This window comes from Scyliorhinus torazame, chromosome 10 (assembly GCF_047496885.1).
Source record: "Scyliorhinus torazame isolate Kashiwa2021f chromosome 10, sScyTor2.1, whole genome shotgun sequence".
NCBI lineage: Eukaryota > Metazoa > Chordata > Chondrichthyes > Carcharhiniformes > Scyliorhinidae > Scyliorhinus > Scyliorhinus torazame.
The window spans coordinates 97,803,142-97,819,640 of NC_092716.1; the positions used below are offsets into that span (position 1 = coordinate 97,803,142).

The 16,499-nt window shown below is 45.4% G+C and overlaps 1 protein-coding gene across 2 annotated transcripts in view; it reads left to right on the top strand.

The window, feature by feature from the left end:
- The window catches only part of phaf1 (phagosome assembly factor 1), a 100,258-nt gene extending 84,103 nt beyond the window's left edge, over window positions 1–16,155 (top strand). Inside the window, exons 11-15 of one of the 2 annotated variants that reach the window (XM_072518471.1) lie at window positions 1,368–1,411; window positions 10,059–10,111; window positions 13,288–13,346; window positions 14,014–14,086; window positions 14,462–16,155. In XM_072518471.1, the coding sequence (XP_072374572.1) occupies window positions 1,368–1,411; window positions 10,059–10,111; window positions 13,288–13,346; window positions 14,014–14,086; window positions 14,462–14,551 (319 nt within the window). In that variant the 3' untranslated portion in view covers window positions 14,552–16,155. The remainder of the gene's footprint in view (window positions 1–1,367; window positions 1,412–10,058; window positions 10,112–13,287; window positions 13,347–14,013; window positions 14,087–14,461) is intronic. The other variant, XM_072518472.1, reaches the window with a different exon arrangement.
- The last annotated feature ends 344 nt before the right edge of the window (window positions 16,156–16,499 follow it).

Genomic DNA, 16,499 nt, shown 5'->3' on the forward strand with positions numbered 1-16,499 from the left:
AATGTAAGGTGATGCATTTTGGTAGGAAGAACATAAGAGCAACAATATGAAATAAGGGGTTTAATTCGTAAGAGGGCGCAAGAGCCGAGGCACCTGGGTGTATATGTGCATTAAAGGTGGTAGGACAGGTGGAAAGAGCAGTCAATAAGGCATATAGTATTCTGAGCTTTCTTAATAGGGGTATAAGAGTACAAGAGCAGAGGGGTTATGCTTAACCTATACAAGACACTCGTTAGACTAGAATATTGTTTACGGTTCTGGGTGCCACACTATAGAAAGGGTGTGAACGCATTGGAGAAAGTGAAGAAGAGGTTTACAAGAATGGTTCCAGGGATGAGAAACTTCAGTCATGAGGATAGATTGGCACGGTTAGGACTGCTCTCCTTGGAGAGGGCAGACTTGGAGGAAATTTGTTGGATGTTCAAAATCATGAGGGCGGGCTGGACAGAGTAGATGGGGAGAAACTGTTCCACTTGTAAAAGGATTGATCACGAGAGGGCACAGAAGTAAAGTGATTTGTGAAATAAACAAATGTGATGTGAGAAAGAACATTTTTACACAGCGAGTGGTTCAGGCCTGGAAGTGTAATGGAGGCAGGTTCAAACGAGGCATTCAAGAGGACATTCAATAATTTCTTGAATAGAAACAATATGCTGGGGTATGGGGGAATGGCGCTAAGCCATGATGCTCCTTTGGAAAGCTGTTGCAGATTCAATGGGCCAAATAGCATCCTTCTGCGCCACAACAGTTCTGTGATTCTATGAAGACTAGGCTTTAATAATTTTTCCAACTGATCTTGCATCAGGTACCCTGTCTGGGCATCGGTTTTACTGGTACTGTGTTTAGGATAATGGGTTATAGTCCGAGTTTTATTTATCTTGTGATGATGTTTCTGCAATCCTGGAGATTGATTGTCAAAGTTTGTGCAAAAGTGAAAATTTAAGAATAGCTTAACTTTGGAAAAGAATACCTCATCTTGGTAAGTGCGTCTTCAAAAGTGACGCTTTATACTTTTGAAAGCTGCATTGTGATCGACAGGGCAACGGTCCCCTCCAGTGTTGCGGAAATTTTTGTTATATTCAAGCAAATGCTTCGCAGATTTATAATTTAATTGAGAGTTAACTTTCCTTCTGTTCCTGTCATTCCAGATAGGATAGGAGTCTTGACTCCTAAGTATTAGTTGTGTAGGATGGGAGGTCTTCACAGTCGTGTGTGTATTTGGTGTGTGGGAGTCTGATTTCTTTTGTGCCATTTGAGTTTAAATTTGGTGGGTTTTACCCTTTCGATACCCAAGAGAGTTGAAATCTCAGCTGTTCTGTGGTGTGGATGACTGCAGGCATTTGATAGACTGTCATTTTTTTCTGCAGATACCATCGCTGTGATTTCAAGATCCCACTTGCAGTTAAACGAGGTGAGATCCCTGTCTTTGGAACAGATGGGATTGGGATGGAGGGGTGGTGGGGGGAGGTTTGCAGTGCTTCTTTTGGGGCAGACTTCAGCTTTCTTGTTGCCATGGCAAGTCGATAGTCGCAGAGAATCCAAAACAGATGTTCTTGAAAGAAGAGGTTGCGGCTCCATTTTCAAATGAACTGCCAGCTATGGCACTGCCCAGATGAAGAGACGAATGAGATAGTTGCTGAGTGAGAATAGATCAATTGACAGAACAAATGAGCAGTTCATGCTCTCTTTATCGTTTTAAATACTTCAAACAAATGTAAATTCAGCATTTCATTATAAATACAACACTGTTTAATTTTATTACTTTTGTTTGAAAGCTCTGATTTTGTTTTTAGGAAAATGAGTATCTACTTGTTAAACTAATTGCTGGTGCCTCAAGTCTTGCCAGCAGAGTTTTTTATGGATCATGTGTATTTCTTGCTCCCTGCGTCTGTCTCTGTCAACCAAGTTCTGGATCAAAGTGTATTTAATAGCAACTTTGTTCATTCTTGAAGTAAATGTGGAGATTATTTGATTGTGGCAATGTGGCATATCCAAAATAACAACAAATAGCTTTGATACAATACGTTAACCCGGGAAACTATCCAGTGGCACTTCACAGAAATTAAATCAAGCAACAATTTACATTGAGCCCTAGGAGGGGCGGTGAAAGGCTTGTTTTATTTTTTTACTGGGGGAGATGGGGGAACTTTGGGTAAGGAATATCAGCCTTGGGGCTGTGAAATCATGGTCGTCAATGATGGGTCGAAGGGAGTAGAGAATGCATGAGGTCCGAGTTGGAAGAATGCAGAACACTCAGGAGGTCATGTGCTTGACAAGGAAGAAGGGGTGATGGAAATGAGATTTAAACACACAAATTGCAGATTCAAAGTTTGTGGACCCAGAGATGTTGGTGACCAGGACTCCATATAGATTAATGTGGAGGCAAGCATTGAATGAGTTTCAAAGAGTTTAAAGAAGGTAGAAAATATCGAACTGGCCAGGAACTCATAAGATTAGTGAAGCCTAGAAGTATCTAAAGTGTGGAAGAAGGTTTCAGCAGCCGATAGAACATACTAATTTGCCTTCTACCATCCTGGTAGTTACGTAATACAGCAATAATGGAGCTGCTGACTAATCGTGGCATCCATTTCCATGTATTTTTCTACAACAGAACATGCCCAGGTGGGCTGTTGTAGGGCTGGGTGTAGACGTTATGGGTGGTGGAAGTGCACTATCTTTATGATGGGGTAGATAAGGGGGTGAGAAGCTTAGTTTGCGATCAAATAAGCTGAGGTTATGAACAACTAGATTCAGTTAGTATAGCAGACTGGCGATAGGGGTGGAATCAGTGACAAGGGAGAGTTTGTTGGTCAGGGCACTGCAGGTGAAGTAAAGACAATTGCATGTTACACTTGCAGTATTTAAATCTTTGTGGTCCTTGGGGTTATGTAATCTTCTAAATGTTCTTTGTAGAGCGATACGCCACTCGGACCTGCTAAGGGCTTTGCCAACGCTGGTATCATGACCGGTACAGGCGTGGAGGTCTGAAGGGCCTGTTCCTGTGCTGTCTTGTTCTTTGTTCTAAATGGTTTTAGTTTTGATTAACTAAATATCCAGGTTGTAGATCTGCAACTGATGCTGAACTCCAGTCACCCCACACCTGCACTTTGAGTGGTATCCATTCCTATTTAAGGAGGAGACCCCATTTGTGTGTCTCATGCAGCAAGTTTCATTTTATCACCATCCCTTTAAATTTACTTTTGTGACGAATGGCGGATTTTAGGAAAATTGGATTATAAAGGTATTGGGCAATTTAAGGGTTAAAAGCCTTGGGTTAGAGTGTGATTGACTGCAGTGGTCCTGTTTTTTTAAAAAAGGATTCTGTTGTGCAGGTCCTGGGAGATTTTAGCAACCTGAAGGTGAAATTGACAGAGGAATGTGTTTTTTTAGTCTAGGCTAATGCACAGTGGTTTGACTGGGGACAGTCCCTGGGGAGTTGGGTGTGCTTTCAGTACTGGAATTTTAATTTATTTTTCAGCTTGGGGGAGGGGGGGGGAGATGAACGGTAGCACAGTAGGTAGCACTGTTGCTTCACAGCTCCAGGGTCCCAGATTCAATTCCCGGCTTGGGTCACTGTGGAGTCCGTACGTTCTCCCTGTGTATGCGTGGGTTTCCTCCAGTGCTCCAGTTTCCTCCCACAAGTCCCAAAAGACGTGCTGTGAGGTGAATTGGATATTCTGAATTCTCCCTCTGTGTACCCGAACAGGCGCCAGAATGTGGCGACTAGGGGCTTTTCAGTCACTTCATTGCAGTGTTAATGCAAGCCTACTTGTGACAATAAAGATTATTATTATGATGTCCATGCTGGATGGAGCAAAGGGAGAGAGAGACATTTTGGAAACACTTTTTGCAGGAAAGTCTGATCTGACAACCCTAGTTTTTGTACATTACAAGTAAAGGCAGTTTTCTTTCCCAATAGGATAGTTTAAAAAAACAGTAATAATATTTTACAACAGGGCAGTCTTGTCTGAAGCAAGGAAGAGGTTGAAACAACCCAGTTGAAGCAGCCATTTGAAGACATTCAGCCAGGGTCTGCAGGGGTTCTAACTGGGGCCCAAATCTGTTCTGCAAAGCAAGTATTACTCTGTGCCCTGCTCATTTTTAAGCTGGATTGAGAGCTGTATGTTTCTTTTCTTGTTTAATGGGCAATTGCGTAGTAGTGTTAAGGGATAATTGTAAGCTGTTCTTTTTGGGTGAGAAGTTAGAGTTTAATATTGTATTCATATCAAAGGCTTGTTTTAAAATACCAAAGCCCTGTCTTTTCATGCAATCACTCCTGGAGCAAATCATTCTCTTCGCACAATCTTACAGAATATTGGAGTTTTAGTCCAGTTATCTAGTCACTGTTGGGGTCTGGTCTGAGATCATAATACGTTTTTTAAGGGATTGTGTAATTTGTTATATTTTAGCTGGTCCCCTCACTAAATAGGATGATGATGGACTGCAGGATCTCTCTTGCAGTGGGCAGTTCTTATTGATATGGTTAAAGCAAACATTGGTGGCCTACCTGTCTTTGAAATTGTAGTGAACCAAGTCATTTCAGAGACAGATTTGTTGGAAGCTGGCAAGGGTGGCAGGAAATTGGCACCTATTGGGGGTTTTCAGAATGCTAAGCATTATCATTCTAATAACTAAAGATGCATAATTGGTACTCAGTCCCATTTCAACTTTTCTTAAGTTGCAAAATCCAATGAAAATGACCAACTGGCAATATTGACCAGTGGAGTTTGTTGGCCCAGTAATGGTTTTCTTTTTGACTATTTTGGACAGATGCTAATTATTGTCATAACTGTGGCAGTCTGGTAGTGCCAAGAGCAGGAAATCCTGTTCATGCTTGAATTTACAGAGTGTTGTTACTGGGGGGGGGGGGGAATGTTCTGCTGACGAGGGAGGGACTTTGGCCAAGGGACAGAGAGGAGGTTGGGGGCGGAGGCTGCCTGGGGGTGGGCCGGTGGAGGTGCAGAGCATGGGCTGGAGGTTGGTCCCAAAAAGCGGATGGCTGATCAGCGAAGGGGGGGGGGGGGGTGCGGCGCAGTGAGCCCCCCAACTAGGCTGATCATCTGGAATGTTTGAGGGTTAAATGGGCCGGTCAAGTGGGCATTTTAGGGGACTGAAGGCAGACGTGGTAATGTTGCAGGAGACACACCTTCGAGTAACTGACCAGATTAGATTGAGGAAAGGCTGGGTCAGTCAGGTCTTTCACTCGGGACTGGATTCAAAGACCAGAGGGGTCGCGATCCTGAGTGGTGTTTGAGGCGGGTAGAATAGTTTCGGATGTGGGAGGTCGGTACATTATGGTCAATTGGAGGGGGTGCAGGTGATATTAGTAAATGTGTATGCGCCAAATTAGGATTATGTGGAGTTTATAAAGAGGATGCTGGGGAAGATACAGGACCTGGACTCGCACAGGTTGGTCATGGGAGGGGACTTCAACACAGTTATTGACTCTGGCTTGGACCGGTCATGCTTGAAAATGGGCACGATGCCAGCAATGGCAAAGGAACTAAGAGCGTTCATGGAGCAGATGCAGAGGGTAGATCCATGGAGATTTGGGAAGCCGAGGGTGAAGGAGTTCTCCTTCTACACACACGTGCATAAAGTGTACTCCCGGATCGATTTCTTCATTTTGAGCAGGGCCTTACTGGCAGGGGTGGTGGACACGGGGTACTCGGTGATCGCAATCTCCGACCATGCTCCGCACTGGGGTTGGCCTGCAGGTTAGTAAAGACAGTAGCCAGCGCCCGCACTGGAGGTTAGATGTGGGACTTTTGGCTGACGAAGGGGTATGCGAGCGGCTGAGGAAATGTATTCAGAACTACCTGCAGGTCAACGACACGGGGGAAATTTCAGCAGCGGTGGGCTGGGAAGCACTGATGGCGGTGGTCAGAGGGGAGCTGATCTCAATACAGGTCCATAGAAAGAAGGTGGACAGGGCAGAGACGGACCGACTGGTTAAGGAGATACTGCAGATCGATAGGAGGTATGCGGAGACTCCAGAGGCAGGGCTTTTAAGGGAACGGCGGAGGCTACAGGCGAGGTTCGGCTTGTTAACCAAAGGGAGGGCGGTGGAGCAGCTGAGAAAAGCGAGCGAGGAGATCTATGAGTATGGAGAGAAAGCCAGCAGAATGCTTACACAGCAGCTTAGAAAGAGGGAGGCAGCCAGGGAGATGGGGAAAGTAAATGACGGAGATGGGAACCTGGTTGGAGATTCAGCAGGGGTGAATAAGGCATTTAGGGATTTCTACAGTAGGCTGTATAGGTCGGAACCACCTACGGGCCAGAGGGGATGAGGCACTTCTTGGGGGGGGGGGGGGGTTTGAATTTCCCAAAGGTGGACGGGGAGCTGGTAGAAGGGCTGGGGGCCCCGATTGGGTTGGGCGGGTAAAGCCCTGGGGCCAGACGGGTACCCAGTGGAATTTTACGAAAAGTTCTCTGGGGTGGCTAAAGGGGATTTCTTGGTTTTCCTGGCAACGAGCAAGGGGAAAAGAGACCCGGGCGGGGGCCGCCACGCTGGCCGGTTTAAGCCGGCCAGTGAACGGGAGTGAGGTGGGGGTAGGGGCTGCGGCCATCGGAGCCTGGCAGAACGGGTTCCGATGAGTCTAGCCGGGGTGGAAAGTTGGGGGGAAGGAACAGAGGTTGGGGGCAGGAGTTTTATAAAAGGAAGTGGAGGGGAGGAGTCGGGCGGGGAGGGGGGGTGGGGAGTTTGCAATGCGTGGGTGTCATGTGCGGTACTCTTTCGGGGATTGGATGGCATTGAATGTTAGGGGGAGGGGGGGGGGCTCTTATAGGTCAACGGTGACCATAGGCAATTCCTGATTCCTTTTTCTTTTTTTTTCTCCTTTGTTTGTCCCACCTTGGGAGGGCTTATTTTATTTGATGCTTATATTGCCACGGGGGTCTTTGTTTGGGGTGGTGGGAAGAGGGGATCGTTGTTGATAAGGGAATTGACTTTGTATTTGTTATTGTTTACTGCTTGTTGGTGGGGTGTAACTTTTGAAGAAAATGTGAAATTGGAGAATAAAAATATTTGACAAAAAAAAGGTTCTCTGGCATATTGGGGCCAGTGTTGATGAGGATGTTCAGTGAGGCAAGGGAAAGACGATGTCACAGGCCACGATTTCGCTGATTCTGAAGCGGGACAAGAACCCGGAGTTGTGTGGGTCCTACAGGCCGATATCCCAGTTGAAATTGGACACCAAACTGCTGGCCAAAATTTTGTCCTCCAGGATTGAGGATTGTGTTCCGGATGTTATTGGGGAGGGCCAGACTGGGTTTGTTAAGGGTAGGCAGTTGGTGGCCAATGTAAGAAGGTTGTTAAATGTGATCATGATGCCCCCGGAAGGTAGGGAGATGGAGGTAGTGATCGCAATGGATGCAGAAAAGGCTTTTGATCGGGTAGAATGGGATTATCTGTGGGAGGTTCGGATTTGGGAGGGGCTTTATTGACTGGGTCAGGTTGCTGTATCAGGCTCCTGTGGCAAGTGTACGGACGAATAGGACAACATCAGACTATTTTAGACTGCACCGGGGGACGAGACAGGGATGTCTCCTCTCCCCACTGTTGTTCGCGCTAGCTATAGAGCCGTTGGCAATTGCTCTTGAGAGCCTCAAGAGGCTGGAAGGGCTGGTCCGGGTTGTGTGGGGGGGGGGGGGGGGGGGGGGGGGTGGAACACAGAGTCTCGCTCTATGCAGACGACCTGCTTCTGTATGTATCGGACCCATTAGAGGGGATGGAAGAAATCATGAGGATTCTATGGGAATTTGGCCGGCTTTCGGGGTATAAACTAAATATGGGGAAAATGAGATGTTTGCTGTCCAGGCGAGGGGACAGGGGAGACGATTCGGGGAGCTGCCGTTTAGATTAGATGGGGGAAGCTTTAGGTACCTAGGCATTCAAGTGGCGCGGGTATGAGACCGGCTGCATAAATTAAATCTGGCCTGGCTGGTAGACCAAATGAAGGACAATTTTCGGAGATGGGACGCGCTCCTGTTGTCACTGGCTGGGAGGGTGCAGATGGTGAAGATGACGATCCTCCCAAGATTCATGTTCGTGTTTCAATGTCTGCCCATCTTTATTTCGCGGTCCTTTTTTAAACAGGTCAACAAAGTGATCTCTGGCTTTATTTGGGCGGGCAAGACCCGCCGGTAAGGAAGGTAATGCTTGAGCGGAGCCGGGGAGAGGGCGGGCTGGCGCTGCCAAATTTTAGTAACTATTACTGGGCGGCGAATATAGCCATGATCAGGAAGTGGGTGGTGGGGGAGGGGTCGGCATGGGAGCTTCATGCAAGGGCACCAGTTTGGGGGTGTTGGTATCTGCGCCCCTGCCGTTCCCGCCAGCACGGCACTCCACCAGTTTTTTAGTTTGGCGGCCCTAAGAGTCTGAGGGTAATGGAGGAGACATGTGGGTGCAGAGGGAGCATTGGTCTGGTCCCCAATCTGTAATAATCACCTGTTTTCCCTGGGAAGTATGGATGGGGTGTTCCGGATATGGCAGAGAGCAGGGATTGAGAGGATGGGGGATATGTTTCTGAGTATGAGGGCGCTGGAGGAGAAGTTTGGGTTGGCGAGGGGAAACAAATTCAGGTACCTGCAGGTGTGGGACTTCCTACGTAAACAGGTGTCAACTTTTCCGCTCCTACCGCCAAGGGGGATTCAGGACAGGGTAGTTTCCAGAGGGTGGGTAGGAGAAGGGAGCATGTCGGACATTTACAAGGAACTTATGGGGTCAGAGGAGACGCAGACCGAGGAGCTGGAGTGCAAGTGGGAGGAGGAGCTGGGAGGAGAGATAGAGGATGATCTATGAGGAGAGTCAACGCGTCCGCAACATGTGCTAGGCTCAGCCTGATACAATTTAAGGTCGTTCACCGGGCTCACATGACAGTGGCCCGGATGAGCAGATTCTTTGGGGTGGAAGACAGGTGCGCAAAATGTGCGGGAGGACCAGCAAGCCATGTCCACATGTTCTGGGCATGTCCGACGCTTAGGGGATTTTGGCAGGGGTTTGCAGATGTCATGCCCACGGTGTTAAAAACAAGGGTGGTGCTGAGTCCAGAGGTGTCGATTTTCGGGGTGTCGGAAGACCCGGAAATCTAGGAGGAGAAAGAGACAGACGTTCTGGCCTTTGCTTCCCTGGTAGCCCGGAGACGGATACTATCAGCTTGGAGGGACTCAAAGCCCCCAAAATTGGAAACCTGGCTACCGGACGTGGCTAGCTTTCTCTGTTTGGAGAAAATCAAGTTCGCCTTGAGAGGGTCACTGTTAGGGTTCGCCCGGAGGTGGCAACCGTTCGTCGACTTTGCGGAAAATTAATCGTCAGCAGAAGGGGAGGGGGGCGTTAGTTTAGCTTAGAGTAGGGGGTTAATAAAGGTGGAACCTGTAAGGGAGGGAGACGGCTTTTGCACTATGTTTATAGTTTCATGTACATTGTTTATTGTGTTGTTGTTACAATACCAAAAAAACCTCAATAAAATGTTTATTAAATAAAAAAGGAATAGATGACAACATGACATTAAGTCTGTAAGTTCATTTGGAAGGATGCAATGATTTTAGTGTTTATACAGACTCCTTGTCACAACTGGACTGAAATCTGAAACCAAAAGAACAAATGCTGGAAAATCTCAGCAGGTCTGGCAGCAAAGCTTTGACAAAGGGTCATCTGGACTCGAAACGTTAGCTCTTATCACTCCCTACAGATGCTGCCAAACCTGCTGAAATTTTCCAGCATTTTCTCTTTTGTTTTCAGATTCCAGCATCTGCAGTAATTTGCTTTTATGCACTGAAAACGGATTCTCCTTCAAGACCCAACTGCATTAAGTTAATGGTAATCGTTTTATGTATTTTCTTTTTGTGGTCAATTGTAAATGGTTCTTCTGCTCTGCAGTTGAGAACATATGGGTGTCAAAAATTGTGTCTCACACCCCCGCAGACTTGCACTACTTAAGACTTACTGGAGTAGGACAATTTCAAATTAGTTGTAGCATAGGAGGCGATAACTTTTTTTTGGCTTTTTTTTTTTGGCTTATTCTCCCTCTTACTGATGGCTTTGGTTTTCCCAACAGAGAACAGTGCTGATGCACATGCAATAACGTGTACTGTAACCACATACAGCAAGGTGAGGCTTTGGAAGTGTAACTACTGAATAATTCATTGCTATGTTTTTCTCCCCCCTCTATCCCTTGCATATATACCCAGAGTATCAAGGCAGTACTCAATAGTCTGTAGTCTTGAGTCACATAAGTGTTATTGTTTTAACTTTGATATTTATGGATTAATTATTTCAGTGCATTATGCTGATTGGATAAATGGGAGATGCAATGCTCGTTCTGTGTAGGACTGAAAAAAATGACATGGAGTCAAATTGGTGCAGGACTGTTTCAGAGCAGGTCTTAAAGTGCTTTTCAAGGTTTTGTGTTTGGGAACCACCTCCAAAATGTTTAATACACTTCTCCACTGACTTCCTGAAAGACTGTCAGCTACCCAAATGAAAATAGTGCTCTCGTTGTGGAAAATGTTTGGGTATAAAAGCATGAATCACGTCACCAGATATGGAAAAAACTAATATGTACGACAGTCAGAAAACCAATAACCAGGCAAGCTTTGATTCCAAATGAAGTCAGTACCTAGTGGATTCAAATACACTGCATAATATTGTCTATCTTCAGCTCAGGGTCCATTGTGATGTCCTGTTTGAAATCACAATGCCACACTGATGTGATGGGATATGTTTCTAGGGAATATATGATGGAGATGGCATCAAGATTTTATAATACATCTCGCTTACCTTGCATCTCCTGGAAATATCTGGTGGGATAGAGCAGTTAGTGGCAGCTAACTGGTCAATAGCTTTTAAGTTCCTGGGGGTCACCATCACCAACAGTCTGTTCTGGTCCACTCACGTTGATGCAACAGTCAAGAAAGCCCAACAATGTCTGCACTTCCTGCGGAAGCTGAAGGAATTTGACATGTCTGCATCGACTCTCTCAAACTTCTACAGATGTGAGATAGAGAGCATCCTATCCGGCTGCATCACAGCCTGGTATGGCAACTGCTCAGTCCAAGGTCGCAAGAAACTGCAGACTGTGGTGAACTCAGCCCAATGCATCACACCTACATTGATTCTGTATACACCTCCCACTGCCTCAGGAAGACACAGCATTATCAGCATTACCTTCCACCAGGCAGAAGGTACAGAAGTCTGAAGACTCACACATCCAGACATAGGAACAGCTTCTTGCCCACAGCTACAAGACTCCTCAACGACTCCCCATCGGATTGATCTGTTCCCTGTAAGAACACTATTCATGACGCCCTATGCTGCTCTTGCTGATGTATTTGCTTTGTTTGGCCCCTTGTTCCACACTGTAACCTAATCACTGTTTTGTCGATGTACCATTTGTCAATGTTCCCTGTTGATTATTCTTGTGTCTACTATGTACGTACTGTGTACGTTCCTTGGCCGCAGAAAAATACTTTTCACTGTACTTTGGTACATGTGACAATAAATCAAATCAAATCAGCTTTACTTTGAATTCCACTCTTTAACTGGTTGGGAATGCTCAGTTGAAACACTGGATGCAAAAGTGGCAATCTAGTAATGTCCCAACAAGAGTACAAACTTTACCCCAGATTTTCATGCCATTTAAAAATAAACCTTCACAGCTCCATTTCATTCTACATGAGCTTGACAGCATCCAGGTCAAAAACAGTCTCTTTGATTGGCACCCCGTCCACTACCCCACCATCAGTGTGCTGTTACTGTACATTCTACAAGCAAGTCCCTAAGCAGACACTAGAAGGGCAAGAGCTGCAAGCTCAAAGGAACACCATCACTATTGAGATCCACTTCAAGTCATGCACAACCTTGAATTGGAAATATATTGTCGTTCCTTCATCGGCTGGCTCAAAACTTCTTCAAGTCCCCATCTAACGACACTGGGAGGAATCTTCAAATCATGGACTGCAACATCATAAGGCTGCTCACCACCATTTATTTCAGGCAACTAGGTATGGCCAATAAATACCAGCTTTCCCAGTTGTTGTGTTATGCTTCTTCATGTAGCATCAGCTGCTTCCTTGATGTATGCTCTGACAAAGGAAGGTCCGGACTTGGAGATAGGTTTAACACAATTCTCCTACTTGAGATCGACTCTCCTGCTAATCTTGCTTTAGTAACTCGGTCTAAACTCCAAGCCACGTGGTGGGTGTGATGCTTCTGATCTGCCCCTGTGCTTCTCTCTAAGTGTCGCCTGTGGAGAGAGAAAGAGCATGTGTGCCCTGTCCTTTGATATGGGTTGTGTAAATGCCCCTTTTGGTAGTGTCACCTCTGGGTGCCTGGACTGCCCATTGGTCGTGTCCTATTCTATGTGTTCATTAGCTGTATGTCTGGATGTCATGATGTCTTTGGTGCTCCCTCTAGTGTTTACTTAGTCTTAGTGTATTTACATTAACCCCTTGTGTATTTACAATGATGCATATCACCACACCAGTGATTCCCAGACCCAAAGAATCACATAGTAATTTAGAACACAAGGGCACATTTTAAAAATGAGGGTTAGCGCTTCACGCCAAGTAACCCCGTCTCTTTGAATTCTTCTGTTCAACTTCAACTTTGCAAGAGCCACAATTTCCATCATTCCTTCACTAAGAATCACAGTTTGTCGGATTCTTAATTGTTTCTTTCCCAGCAGCCATTTTGACCAGCAACCATTTTGAGTTTGTTGAAGAAACTCCTCCAATTATACCTTCTATTTTCCTTTGTTTTATTGCATAAGAGTAGGATTTGAAACAAATTTTGGATAAATCACTGTCTGCGGAGTCTGCACGTTCTCCCCGTGTCTACGTGGGTTTCCTCCAGGTGCTCCGGTTTCCTCCCACAGTCCAAAGATGTGCAGGTTAGGTGGATTGGCCATGCTAAATTGCCCTTGTGTCCAGAATCGTTAGGTGTGGTTACTGGGTTACGGGGATAGGGTCGGTGCAGACTCGATGGGCCAAATGGCCTCCTTCTGCACTGTAAATTCTATGTCCAAATGTCTAACATGAGATTGTTTGAGCCAGCCGACTCAACCTCTGACCACTAACATCAATGCTGCCTATAAATTGATGGCAAAGGGAAAGACTGTAAGTTAAGTTGCCCTATTCAAGCACGCAAGTTTAACCTTTCTTATGCCCTGTCCAGGCCTGGCTGAAACTGTGATGCTGCGTTATAAATAACATGCAGGTTTAATTAACACACCCAATATATTGGTGAGAAATTGATGGCACTGATACTGGTCTTACGATTTTTTTCAGTGGGATGCCATTCAGGAGTTGCTTGGACACCCCATGGAGAAGCCAGTGGTCCTTCACAGGTAGAGTATGAAATGTAATGAAAATTGCTTATTGTCACAAGTAGGCTTCAATGAAGTTACTGTGAAAAGCCCCTAGTCGCAACATTCCGGCGCCTGTTCGGGGAGGCTGGTACGGGAATTGAACCGTGCTGCTGGCCTGCCTTGGTCTGCTTTAAAAGCCAGCGATTTAGCCCAGTGTGCTAAACCAGCCCGAGCATCTGGCATCTGAACGTGAAGTGGAACAATAAGAGGGTAGCAGTGGAGGCTGAGGTGCAAAACAGTCAGTTCGACAACTGAACAAACCAGATTAAAGTGCATGTGGAGGTTCCTACTGAGCCCAACTTGTTTATTTTACAAAGACGTGTTTAGAATTCCAGGTATGGTTAAAAGTCAGATATTGCACATGGATGCTGTAAACTGGGCAACATCCCAAGGAATTTTACTTGTTTAACAATAATTTTGGGTAGCCACTTCCTTAAAAAAAATCGAACTTATTTTCAAATGGCATCCATCATCCTCTGGATGATGCACTTTCATAAAGCAAAGATGCTTGATTTTTTGAAAAAGCTTTGAGGAGATGAGCAGTAAGAGGATCCAACCCCTTAACATGGAAGTGATGCCATGCTGGATGGTGTAGAGTCTTTCTCTATCTTTGAATTATATTAATTAACTTTGCTTTTATGTGTAGATCCTCTTCAGCAAACAACACAAACCCTTTTGGATCAACTTTCTGCTTTGGACTGCAGCGCATGATTTTTGAGGTATGATAAATTGGTCTCTGCATTGGGGAGAGGAATGTAGCCCTGTTTCTCTTTCCTTTGACTGTTACTGGAGTATGGCTATCGGCTCAGCACTTGTCTTCCTTGCAGCCAGATAGCCTAGCACTCTTCATTAAGACCCAAAATAATGGCCACTTAAAGCCAGGCACCAGAGGGCAGAATTCCCACTTATGAAACCTTATACCAGCCCGTAGAGGAAAAATAAATAACAGGAGGAACCTAGCATATGTGTATGTGGCTCTGTACATGCACATGTGCAGATTTGTTTCCCATATGTGTGTGCGTGCATGTCTTTGTGTATACATAAATATATGTTTGAAGTGTTTGAGATCACTTGTTCCTGTGTTTTCTTTGCAGGTCATGCAGAACAATCACATAGCATCAGTAACACTTTATGGCCCTTCCAGGCCCAGCAGCCAATCTCGAACCACAGAACTGACCCAGTGAGCCTCATTCTCGATGAACCAACCAGGACTCTACCGGTTTAGTACAGTGTGCCTTGATTTGCTGCCACAATTGTACAGAACAGCACGATCCAATCTACGCCGCGCCCTAGCCTCATCTGGATAGAGGGGGGGGGTTCTGGTTTGTCACTGACCTCATCGCTGGTGATGGCCCCTAGCGATGGGGTATGCAGCTCCATGCTTGCATTATGCCAGTTTCTGTCCTCAGTTGTACAGTACAAACCAGCTGGGCTCTGCCCTGCCTTGAGTCTGTAGAGATAGAGGCAGGCAATGGAGCTGCAGATACAAGAAGCACAAGTTGTATGAACCTCGTCTGGACAGTGTTTCAGGTTTCTGTTACTAGGTGTTCCTGTAGTGTTGTGGTACTCCATACACTCATATTTCTGTGTCCCAGCACAGTATGCAGAGACAGTTTGTCCGTGTGTTTAGGCACAGCCTATCTCTGTAGCTTAGACAGTAGCACGTTTTTATAGAAATGGGTTATATAATTTGCACTACATACACTTTAATTACTTGATTAATGTGTTTTATCCACTGGGGAGTGTCAGGGTATAGTGCCAGCTAATTGGGTGAGACTGGTGTGTGGAGAGGAGCCCAGTCCATGCACACAGCCGGTCCCGCTGCTCGGTTGGGGAAGGAGGAGTGATGATTTATTCACTTCACCGCACACTTTTTGGGTTGAAATGCAATCCTCTCTGCCATGTCTTGAATTGCATGTTATTAATTTGATGCCAAAGACATATCTTCAATGCGCTTAGTTTCCTCATTTCTCTCAGCGCTGTTTCACATGACGGGACTGCCTGTCCTCAACAACGTCACTGGCCATTGGTAGGTTTTTGTCAGTCAGCGGGAGAGATTGCACACGGCACATACGCAGTGCTGCTCTTTGCAGTATTCTCAAGGTCTGTTCATTCATAGGAAGATGTGAAGGTACTTGGGCTGTTCCCTCATCAAAATATTGAGAGCTTAGTGCTTTTCTTTTTTTTTTAATAAACTAAAACTCTTTTAGCCATGACTCATTTTTACATCATACATTGTAGCAACTTGTAATTAATAGACAAATTCTGTGTGTTTACACTGTGTGTACAAATATGTAAATAATGCATTTTGTAATTTTAACAAAATGTACAGGGAGTGCCTGTATACTTTAATGCTGAAGAATGAAAAGGATGTATTCTGAATTGTAATCAATGTTTTGACTCTGGACCAGTAGCAGGGATGTATGATGTGTGTTATGGTGACACTTTGCATTCTGTCTTCCCCTAAGCTGTGAGATTCCAGACTGTTGTACCCAACATACATGGATGTTGTTTAAAGACTATGTTACAGTTTACTTTTGAAGCTGAAAGCTGTTCTCTTGTAGCTGTTGATCCTTAACTAAACTTGCTTAGTTTAGTTCTTTATTCCTATGCTCTTTGCTTACCATGGGAACTATTTGTGCCTCTTCATTTTTTTGCTGCATAGTCCTCTGACCTTTATTTAAAAAAATATACAAAAAGGAAAAAAATATGCACATTTAAGAGCATGTATTCTGCAAGGTAAATAAAACTGACTCCAGTTCACTGAGATGATTGGAGTTGACTGGTTCTTTTGGGAGTTGACTGGTTCCTTTGGGAGTTGACTGGTTCCTTTGGGAGTTGACTGGTTCCTTTGGGAGTTGGACAGATCGAGAGGAACTTGAGAGTGGGAAATTGTCACCTTCTAGTCCAGCAGAGTCTGCACACCCAAATATCACAAGATGTTCGCTTTCTGTACAGAGGCTGTTTTAGGTGGGGATTTAAATCACCTTGCATGCCCCCTGATCACAGACTTGTCCCTAGGTGATAGAGAAACTCATCAAAACAATCTCATCTCCTTTCTATTCCCCCCCCCCCCCCCCCCCCTCTCTCTCTCTCTCTCTCTCTCTCTCTCTCTCTCTCTCTCTCTCTCGC